The sequence below is a fragment of the Rana temporaria genome, chromosome 6 (assembly GCF_905171775.1).
Source record: "Rana temporaria chromosome 6, aRanTem1.1, whole genome shotgun sequence".
NCBI lineage: Eukaryota > Metazoa > Chordata > Amphibia > Anura > Ranidae > Rana > Rana temporaria.
The window spans coordinates 158,120,216-158,132,510 of NC_053494.1; the positions used below are offsets into that span (position 1 = coordinate 158,120,216).

General features: G+C 44.4%; 1 protein-coding gene across 1 annotated transcript in view; it reads right to left on the bottom strand.

Annotated features, from left to right (window-relative positions):
- PLEKHA3 (pleckstrin homology domain containing A3) overlaps nucleotides 1–9,437 on the bottom strand; it is a 45,679-nt gene extending 36,242 nt beyond the window's left edge. The window contains exon 1 of the mRNA XM_040357656.1: nucleotides 9,175–9,437. Coding sequence (XP_040213590.1) covers nucleotides 9,175–9,214 — 40 coding nt within the window. The 5' untranslated portion in view covers nucleotides 9,215–9,437. The remainder of the gene's footprint in view (nucleotides 1–9,174) is intronic.
- Nucleotides 9,438–12,295: the final 2,858 nt, after the last annotated feature.

The following is a 12,295-nucleotide window of genomic DNA, read 5'->3' on the forward strand; positions in this document are numbered from 1 at the left end:
AAATCGCATCTCAAATCGTTCCAAATCGTACCCAGTGTGAACCAGGGCTTAATGGTAGGTTCATTTTAACAGTGAGAGACAGAATAACAAAAATATCCAGAAAACCACATTTCAAAAAAAGTTATACATTTTGCATCAAAAATAATTCTATGCATATATACAAGTTTAGAAATGTCCTGTAAAGGCATTCCATTGCAGGTCTGTCAATGTCAGTGTGAATGAGGCCTACTTTTTACTGCCCATGTTGTGTCAGAAACTAGAAGGACATGTCCTGACTGACTAGACTGTGCCGCTTCCTCACTATCTATAAAAAGCAATGAAGGCAGATAGATGTGTTATCAGACCAGGAAATACCTCAGAGCGCCAACACTTACTACCCGTCAGCAACTCTAATAAAGGATTATGTATTCATAACAATACTGCATTATTATATCATACAGAAACAGAATAGAAATTCTTTTGGTTCTGTCTCACAGTGTGCACACGTATAGGTATAGCATGCGGCCTATATAGTTTACCTCAACAATTCCTCATAGAAATAGGCCTTGTGCACACTGAACGTTTAGCCCCCGATGCATGAGACCCCAGGGTTTATGTGTGGGTGAAGGTACAGGAACACCATCCAGCCCAGCTGATGGCAGCCTGTAAGGGTCTATGAGAAGCTGACTGCTACAGTAAGACCCCTTTCACACTGGGCGGTTTTCAGGTGCTTTAGCGCCGGAAATAGCCACTGCTAAGCACCTGAAAACCGCCTCTCATTCATTCCAGGTTGACTTTTCACACTGGGACAGTGCACTTGTGTGACATACCTGAAAAGTCCTGCAAGCAGCATCTTTGGGGCTAGTTGGAAGCGATGTATTTAGAGCTCCCAAAGCGCCCTTGCCCATCGGAATAAATGGGCAGTGCTTTTAAAGTGCCTGAAAAGCGATTTGTAAACCCTTTACAGGCAAGCTTATAATTAGGCTTAACTGTAGCTGCACTGGATAGCTCCTAAACCTGCACGGTTTAGGAGATATCCCTGTATTTGCATGTGCCGACGTCATGTACGTACGTGCTGTTGCTTCAGTTGTACTGTGCCATTCTCGGCGGCTCCAGCGCGCTTGCGTTACAGCGCCGTAGCCGTGATACCCGGAAGCAACCTCCGGGATAGATGTCGCCAGCCGGAGGGGGGAGACGAGGACGGCTGCGGGGGCTTCGTTGTCGGGAAAGTAATAGCATAGCATACTAGCTCATTATGCCTTTATCTTGCAGGATGTTTTTTTTTTTTTCAGGGGGGTTTACAACCACTTTAACCCCTTTTTTGGAGTTAAAAGCGCCCCGCTAGCGGCTGAAAAGCGGCGCAAAAGCTTTACCGCCAATGGTAAAGCAGCGTTAGTAAAGGCTGGCCACACACTAGTCTAATTGCATTCAAAATGTTTTGTTTTAAGAGCAATTTGTTCGCTTTTCTAATCATTAATGGGGTCAAATGAGCGTCGCTTTAGCGCTAACGGCCGACGCTCGCAGTGTAAAATGGGTCTAAGGGCTCTTTTTAAAAAGCAGCCCAAAAACACATTAACGCACCTATAGCATTAATGAGCATTGAAGGCCACACCTGAGCGTAGCGTTTTTAGGCGATTGTGACGCGATTTTGTACAGGTCAAAAAGGTCACCAATGTAAAAAGCAGAAAAACGCCTGTAATCTGCCTAAAAAAAGTTCCAGAACTTGCTTGAGGTTCAGGCGTTTTGGAGTGGACATGTGAACCATCTCTATAGAGAATAATAGATTTTTTTCCCCTCCAGCGTTTTGTAGATAGAGATGCACAATTAATCGTTAAAAAATCGTGATCTCGATTCAACCCCCCTGACATCTCCAATGCAGAGATTGACGATTCTTTCATATAAGAAGTGGAGAAACTTTATCTGCTCACTCAGCTGTCAAAAGAAAATATCTGGGCAGTCTGCCAAGTTTATAACGGGAAATATTGTAACTAATGCTTTCTTCTTAGATCAGGCATGTCCAAAGTCAGGCCCGGGGGCCAAATGCGGCCCCCTTGTTGATTTAATATGGCCCTCCTGGGGATTTGGATGTATATATTGTTTGTGGCCCCCAGGGCCACAAAAGATATATACTGTATTTATTGGCGCTGCCTTGGAGGGGACAGGGAGGGGGCAGGACGAGCGCCGTCGGATTACATGAAGAGAATCTCCTGTTTACTCAGCAGCGTCTCTATTGTAAGTCCCGTCTCCTGGGATGCCATTGGACGACTGTTCTGTCTATTAAAGAGGCCACAGGATAAACAAGGCATTCTCCTGTTTGTAATCTGTTGGCACTCATCCTGCCCCCTCCCTCTGCCCTCCGAGGCTGCAGATGGGCATCGTTCAGGCTGCACTGATGGCAATGGTAAGGCTGCATTTATGGCACATGTGAGGCTGCATTTATGGCACATGTGAGGCTGCATTGGTTGTAATGGTAAGGCTGCATTCATGGCAATTGTAAGGCTGTATTCATGGCAATTGTAAGGCTGCATTCATGGCAATTGTAAGGCTGCATTCATGGCAATGGTGAGGCTGCATACATGGCAATGGTAAGCCTGTGAGTGTTATACGCCGATAAATACGGTATATCCAAATAACACGCCCAAGCTCATCCTTAGTCCTAAGCAGCGCTCTGGGATTCGTTGGGGCCACAAATAAAATATATACAGTAGATCCAAATAACACGCCTGAGCTCATCTCTTCACCACACACAGCCACAAAGGCAGGAGAATTCTTGTTGGGCCGTGTATTAGTGCTCAGACGAACATACTTAGGCAGAATTTTAATGGTTCAATGAATGTCAGGAAAAATAGTCGGCCCTTCACGCATGTTCACTTAATCAAATCTGGCCCTCTTTGAAAAAAGTTTGGACACCCCTGTCTTAGATCAAAGGGATAAACTTCTTTGTGTAAAGAAAAAATCTGGGCAGTCTGCCAAGTTTGTAATAACATGAAACATTGTAACGAACTTCCTTCTGTCTCCTATGGAGAGATCTGATGAAAATGGACAGCATGTCAGTTTTCATCAGATCTTACCCGATCCGCCATGGACGGATGGGGACGTATCGCCATCCGTCTGATTTTAGCGGATCGGATGGGGTCGGGTGTCAGCGATCATGTCTCCGCTGACATCCGACGCTCCACAGAGAAGAATGGAGCAGCTGTTCAGGTCAGCCGACTAAACTGACAGGCGGACCTGAACGGTCCGACTGTGTGAAAGGGGCCTAAATGCAGGAAGTTTAACCACTTAAAATCCAAATCTTTTTCCAACACTTATTTCTTAAGTTAAAATCAATAATTTTTGCTATAAAATTACTTGGAACCCCCAAATATTATATATTTTTAAGCAGAGACCCTAGGGGAGGGGTGTCAAACTCAATTTCATTGTGGGCCGTATCAGCATTATGATTGCCCTCAAAAGGGCCAGTTGTATCTGTAAGATTAGATGTCCAGCGCATCCTCTCCCCTTACATTAGATGTCAAGAGCCACCCCACCATCAGAGGTTGTGTCCCCCACTCTCCCTTACATCACAGTGCACCCCCCTTTCCTTATGCTGCTGTTGGGAAGAAGCTGGATGCATTGCTTGAAATCAGAAAATAGGGGTCTGGAGGAGGGCCACATGAAATGGCCTGGAGGGCCAGATTCAGCCCATGGGCCTTGTGTTTGACACCTGTGCCCTAGGGAATAAAATGGCAATTGCTGCAAAATTTTATGTCACACTGTAGTTGCCCAGCAGTCTTTCCAATGCAATTTTTTGGGGAAAAAATACACTTCAATAAAAAATTAAAAATAAATTAAAAAAACAGTAAAGTTAGCCCACATTTGTTTTGTTTTAATGTGAAAGATGATGTTACGCCGCGAGAATCATGAGAGAATCGAGATCTATCTTCTAAACAAAAAGAATAGTGATTCTCATTTTAGCCAGAATCATGCAGCTCTATTCAGTCTTCAAGCTACAAAGCGCTCAGGTGTGAATGGGGCCTTAGAATGTGTTGTACAGGCGCTCTTGTCGCCTCAGACAACGCTTCTCAAACGCCCTGTGTGGTTTTTCTTTTCTTTACAAGTCTAAAATGGGAAATAATCACTTTTGATGCTTTGTAATCACACTGTAGACGCACTGTAAACATGATAGGCGCATTTACAGTGTGTTCAAGGTGCGCTTGTGGTGCGTTTCAATAGAAGAGAATGAAGGTCAACGCCAGCCAAACCGCAGGCAGATGGGGGATGGGACTAACACACTGCCTTGGCACTATATATAGCTAAAGCCACAGAAGTTTTCTTATTCTCTTTTTTTAAGAATATATATATATCAGGGGGGATATAAATCAATGATTTAAAAAAAGATTTTTATCAAATTTTAACCACTTAAGCCCCGGACCAAAATGCAGCTAAATGCCCAGGCCAGGTTTTGCGATTCGGCACTGCGTCGTTTTAACAGACAATTGCGCTGTCATGCGACGTGGCTCCCAAACAAAATTGGCGTCTTTTTTTCCCCACAAATAGAGCTTTCTTTTGGTGGTATTTGATCACCTCTGCGGTTTTTATTTTTTGCGCTATAAACAAAAATGGAGCGACAATTTTGAAAAAAATGCAATATTTTTTACTTTTTGCTTTAATAAATATCCCCCAAAAACATATATAAAAATGTATTTATTTTTTTCCTCAGTTTAGGCCGATACGTATTCTTCTACCTATTTTTGGTAAAAAAAAAATCGCAATAAGCGTTTATCGATTGGTTTGCGCAAAATTTATAGCGTTTACAAAATAGGGGATAGTTTTATTGCATTTTTATTAATTATTTTTTTTTACTACTAATGGCGGCGATCAGCGATTTTTTTCGTGACTGCGTCATTATGGCGGACACTTCGGACAATTTTGACACATTTTTGGGACCATTGTCATTTTCACAGCAAAAAATGCAGTTAAATTGCATTGTTTATTGTGAAAATGACAGTTGCAGTTTGGGAGTTAACCACTAGGGGGCGCTGAAGGAGTTATGTTTTACCTAGTGTGTGTTTACAACTGTAGGGGGGTGTGGCTGTAGGTCTGACGTCATTGATTGCGTCTCCCTATAAAAGGGATCACACGATCGATGCAGCCGCCACAGTGAAGCACGGGGAAGCCGTGTTTACATACGGCTCTCCCCGTTCTTCAGCTCCGGGGAGCGATCGCGAGGCGGTGGTTAGAAACGAATAGCCGCCCCTCATCCCGGATCGCTCCCCGCGGGTTTCCGACCACCTCATGTACCGGGGGAGTCCCAATCGGACCCCCGACCCGCGGAAAGGCAGGGACGTAGGGGTACGCCCATCTGCCTGTACGTGCCATTCTGTGGACGTATATGTACATGCGGCGGTCGTTAAGTGGTTAATAAAATGCTTTTGGGAGTAAAAATCTAAAGATAGTTTTTCATTTAAGATACATTAATCATTTTGTTTATTCAGCATGAAATGGAGCTTAGCTATGTAGCATGAGGCTGTATATTCTGCAATATTACATTTTTTTGGTAAACTCATTCAATTAATCCAAGCTCTGCAAGCCGAGAGTCACACAATTTCAAAGTACCCATGAGATAAAACAAAGTTCAGGAATATTCCTTTATCCCATTGTTTTGTAAATCTATGTACACTACAAACTGTATGATTGGATCGGTTCTGATATCGCCGTTTTACTAACCTGACGGCTTATTATTCTAAATAGGAAACCTTCATTTTGTTTTTCAAGTACTAACTACCAAGAATAAGTCCTTACATTTAAAGAGCACCTGTCGTTTCAGACCCATCATGGCAGCGCCCGTTAGCGGGCATCCGCTCACCTGCTGCCGCCACGTCCCTCACCTTGTTGTGTCACTGCCGCATCACCAGCCGTCCCATTAAAGTGAATGGGACTGTCAGTGAGTCAACAGCGGGTCAGAGGAGGAGGAGCCGCTGAGGGACAGAGATGAGTTGCTCTTTAAAAATTATGATTTAAAATCTAGTTGATATAAATGAAGCCTTTTTACTAGTGATTTAAATCGGGATCAACTTGATTTAAATCAAAGCCACCCTGATAGATAGATATATATATATATACACACACACACAGATATCACACTGTATATCTCAATTGTCAGTTGCCACCAATACAATTTGTCACAATCACAACTGAGACTTTTGTTAGACAGCTTGGCCTAGATTTACGTAGGGCGGCGTAAGTGTGGCTGGGCGTAGCGTATCGTATTTACGCTACGCCGCCTCAACTTAGAGAGGCAAGTTCTGTATTCACAAAGCACTTGCGTCCTAAGTTACGGCGGCGTAGCATAAATGTGCCGGCGTAAGCCCGCCTATTTCAAATTGTGAAGAGGTGGGCGTGTTTTATGTAAATAAAGCATGACCCCGCGTATATGACGTTTTGAACGAACGGCGCATGCGCCGTCCGTGGACGTATCCCAGTGCGCATACGTCGAACACTGCCTACTACGTGAACGTAACTTACGCACAGCCCTATTCGCGTACGACTTAAAAAGAAACGCTTGTTCCGACGTCCATACTTTGCATTGGCTGCGCCACCTAGAGACCTGCTTTATCTTTACGCCGGCGTATGTCTTACGTAAACGTAACTAATTGTGATGGGCGTACGTACGTACGTTCGTGAATCGGCATATCTTGCTCATTTACATATTCGACGCGGAAATCAACGGAAGCGCCACCTAGCGGCCAGCGTAAATATGCACCCCAAGATACGACGGTGTAGGAGACTTACGCCACTCGTATCTTGGCCAAATCTATGCGTAACTGATTCTATGAATCAGGCGCATAGATACGACGGCGGCCATTCGGACTTACGACGGGGTATCTGGAGATACGCCGTCGTAAGTCTTTGTGAATCTGGGCCTATGTCTGGTATGTAAATTTGAGAAGAATAGAAGAATCAAGGTGACTGAAATAAAGAAAACAAAAGAAATCATAATATGAAGAGTGTCATCACAAATCTTCCCCACATGTAGTAATCAGGATATGATGATGAGGATGATGAGGATGATGAGGATGATGAGGATGATGATGAGGATAATGATCAGTATGGCCACATTTACTCCGGTGTGATTTGTAGCGTCAGGAACCTTTTGATCCTCTGGGTGCCCCATTCTCTATAATGACAGGATGCCGGTGGCTGCAGCCATTCGTGGCTCTCTGGCCAGCTATTGCCTGCGGTGATCGCTGTTGATCGCACTCAGTGTTCATCTCCAGCAGTGATCACCGCAGGTCATTATTGGCTGCCCAGAGAGCCACCGGCATCCTGTCATTATAGAGAAAGGGGCACCCAGAGGATCAGGAGGTTCCTGCCGCTACAAATCACAGCGGCCCTGAATCCTCGATGTGGCCTAGTAGCAGACCTGACACATGACCTGACTGCCCTCTGAGGACAAAGTGTGCCATACACAAAGCGTGGGCACTCCGCTATGCCCATCATTTCTAGTTATGTTATTAGGAGAGGAAGGGGCTGTCATGAGATCTCAAGGAATTACAATAGTGATTTGGTTTTGACATGTCCAATCCACAAGAAGAGCTGGTTATCTGTCTGCCCAATCAGAACGCAGAATGTCTCCTCCATGGTTTACTGTCCAAAATCAACAGATCTGATACTGAGATTGCTGGAAATCATATGGGCATCAGTCACAACTAGGCTGACCATACACTATACAATCCGATTGTACACTTCTGGAAATCTAACTATGGATGATCAAATAAAAAAAAATCACATGTATACACCACATCCGATCATCACACACGTATACATCACATATGATCATCACACACACGTATACATCACATATGATCATCACATACATGTATACATCACATATGATCATCACATACATGTATACATCACATATGATCATTATACACATGTATACACCACATATGATCATCACACACATGTATACACCACATCCGATCATCACACACATGTATACATCACATATGATCATCACACACACACATGTATAAATCACATATGATCATCACACACATGTATACATCACATATGATCATCACACACATGTATACATCACATATGATCATCACACACATGTACACATCACATATGATCATCACACACACATGTACACATCACATATGATCATCACACACACATGTATACATCACATATGATCATCACACACACATGTATACATCACATATGATCATCACACACACGTATACATCACATTCAATCATCACACACATATTTTCATCACACACATGTATACACCACATCCGATCAACACACACGTATACATCACATATGATCATCACACACACGTATACATCACATATGATCATCACACACACGTATACATCACATATGATCATCACACACACGTATACATCACATATGATCATCACACACACGTATACATCACATATGATCATCACACACACATATACATCACATATGATCATCACACACACATATACACCACATCCGATCAACACACACGTATACATCACATATGATCATCACACACATGTATACATCACATATGATCATCACACACATGTATACATCACATATGATCATCACACACATGTATACATCACATATGATCATCACACACACATGTATACATCACATATGATCATCACACACATGTATACATCACATATGATCATCACACACATGTATACATCACATATGATCATCACACACACATGTATACATCACATATGATCATCACACACACGTATACATCACATTCAATCATCACACACATATTTTCATCACACACATGTATACACCACATCCGATCAACACACACGTATACATCACATATGATCATCACACACACGTATACATCACATATGATCATCACACACACATATACATCACATATGATCATCACACACACGTATACATCACATATGATCATCACACACACATATACATCACATATGATCATCACACACACATATACATCACATATGATCATCACACACATGTATACATCACATATGATCATCACATACATGTATACACCACATATGATCATCACACATGTATACATCACATATGATCATCACACACACGAATACATCACATCCGATCATCACATACACGTATACCCCACATAAGATCATCACACACGTATACATCACATATGACCTCCCTCCAGTGTCAGACCTGTGATGTAATTGGTCCATTTGTAGAGAACTCCTTCCATAGCTGGGCTCAGTCCGGGGTCGGTGTGCTCATCCTCGGGCTGATGGGAGGAGGAGCAGGACGGACTAGATGGCCGGGTCTGAGCTGTGCGGAGGGGCCGGTTGGTTGCTCATGGTGCCGGGAGATTGTCCGGCGTGTAGCCCGGACTCGGAGCCCTGAGCCCCCATACACAGCCCGGACGTAGCGGCTTCCTCCTCCTGTCACTGCACCGCCCCGCCCCTCCGCTCTGCCCTCATGGCGCCTCATTCACTTCCTGGTCAGAGGTGTGAGGAGAGTCCTCCGACCTCCTGTACTGTACTGTACTGTGTGTACACAATGTCACGGATAGTCCTTCAGTCACAGCTACGAATACACAAATACAAAGTCAAATACAAAGTCACAGCATCAAATAAAAATGTTTTATGTATTCAGTACAGACAGCAGGGAGACTTCAGGGCTCAATGGTGACCTATGGTAGGGGAGATACAGGGGCAGCAGGAGCCTCAGTGGCATTACAGCCAGCCCTCCTGTACAGGGCCCGGGTCTAGGGTTGCCACCTCATCCCTTTAAAACAGAACACATATGAATTACACAGGTTCTGAGGCTAATTTAATGCAGGTAAGGCACCAAATGAGTCTAATTACCACCTTAATTAGCCTCAGAACCTGTGTAATTCATATGTGTTCTGTTTTAAAGGGATGAGGTGGCAACCCTACCCCGGTCCCATCAGTTCACACTGGCCGGGCACCTCTCCAGCAGGCGGGCCGGCTGTACTGCATTATTGCAGATAGTTGTGGCTACCCCTGCAGCGCTGTCAGCTTCTTTTTTTCAGTCTGGTTTTGCTGCAGGGTGTTCAGTATCTGCACCCCCATGACCCTGTCACCCAGCTGCCTGTGCCCCTCTGCCCTACAGCGCTGCCAGCTTCCCTCCTCTCTGGCTAGCTGCCTCTGCAGGGGGATTGTTTCAATATAGAGAGTGGGGGTAAATATGCCCTATTTACTGGCCCCTTCCTTTCCTGAATGAACATAACGAGCGATCAGTACCGAGTAATATGTGTTTACTATGCTTCGATTTGTGAATGAAGTACAGAGTAATATGTATTTACTATGCTTTGATTTGTGAATGAACAGGAAGCATCAGAGTGCTTCCTATTCATGTCCAGCATAGCCAAGGCTGCACAGAAAGGGACTGAGGAATCTCTATCCTCAGTTAATTTCTCAGCCTCAAATATGGGACATCAGGGGTGTGTTTAGACCCCTGATATTTCCCCAAGCGCAGGGGGCCTGTGAGGTAGGCTATACAGGGCTCCATGATTTCTAAGGATGATTTCTAAGGTAACATGGCTTTGGATGACATAGCAGACCAGTGCTGGATTTATAAAGGGGACAATTGCCAATGGGGCCCCTGCCAGAAGGGCCACTCCTCTATACAAAATACAAAGATCAGCCATAAAGTTAGGACCACTGAAAGGTAAAGTGAATAACATTGATTATCTCCTTACAATGGAACCTAAATGTCAGTGGGAAATATTAGGCAGCAAGTGAACATGTTGCCCCTGAAGTTGGAAGCAGAAAAAATGGTAAGCGTAAGGATTTGAGGGACTTTGACTGGGGGGGGGGGGGCAAAGTTTAATGGCTGGACGACCGGGTCAGAGCAACTCCAAAACTGTAGCTCTTGTAGGATATTCCCGGTGTAAAGTGGTCAGGACCTACCGAAAGTGGTGCAAGGAAGGAAAACCAGCAACAGGGTCATGGGCGGCCACAATTCACTAAGGCTCCCTATGTGAAACAATAGCAGAGCTACTGCCGCTGAAATTGCTGAAAACATTAAAACGGGTTCTGATAGAACAGGGCCAGATCTAGCCTGTCAGACAGGGGCCCTCCCAAAATATCAAACCTTATCAGGTTATTATTATTATTATTAGAGGACACAAATGCGACAAAACTCACTGGGCTAGATTCAGGTACGAGATACGACGGCGTATCTCCAGATACGCCGTCGTATCTCTGAGTTGCGGCATCGTATCTATGCGCCTGATTCTTAGAATCAGTTACGCATAGATTTGACTAAGATCCGACCGGCGTAAGTCTCTTACGCCGTCGTATCTTAGTTGCAATTTTACGCTGGCCTCTAGGTGGCGCTTCCGTCGATTTACGTGAGGAATATGCTAATTAGGTAGATACGCCGATTCACAAACGTACGTACGCCCGGCGCATTTTTTTACGTCGTTTACGTTAGGCTTTTTCCGGCGTAAAGTTACCCCTGCTATATGAGGCGTACGCAATGTTAAGTATGGACGTCGTTCCCGTCGTTCGCGAATTGGGCTGTACGTAAGTTACGTTCACGTCTAAAGCATTGACGATTTGCGGCAGAATTTCGAGCATGCGCACTGGGATTCTTTCACAAACGGCCCATGCGCCGTTTGTAAAAAACGTCTAATACGTGGGGTCACACTAAATTTGGATAAAACACGCCCACATCATACAAATTTTAATTAGGCGGGCTTACGCCGGAGCACATACGTTACGCCGCCATAACTTAGGGCGCAAGTTCTTTCTGAATACGGAACTTGCGCCCTAATTTACGGCGGCGTAACGTATCGGAGATACGTTACGCCTGCACAACATTACACAGGGCTATCTGAATCTAGCCCACTGAGTCTAAAAGATAAAACTGTATTGAGTTAATTAAAAAAAATCTTTCATAACTCTCTTGGGGGAAGGGGGGTTTTGGTGAAATATCAGGGGTCTAACCAGAACCCAGATGTCTCACTTTTGAGACATAGAAAGGGACTGAGGACAGACATTGCCCAGTTCCTTTCTCTGCAGCCTCAGCTGCCTCAGACCGTGAATGAATAGGCAGCGCTCTGTGCTGAGCTTCTTCATGTGTATTCACAAATTGAAGCATAGTAAATACAGTTTACTATGCTTCAGTGATAAATGAACCATATCAATCACTCATTCTGTTCATTAAGAAAAGGAAGGGGTCGGTAAATTACTTATTTACAGGCCACCTTTCTGCTCTCTATCCTTGAACATCCCCCACAGCAGCCAGGAGGGGAGGAGAGGAGTGAAGCCTGCAGCGCTTCATGGAAGGGGGAGAG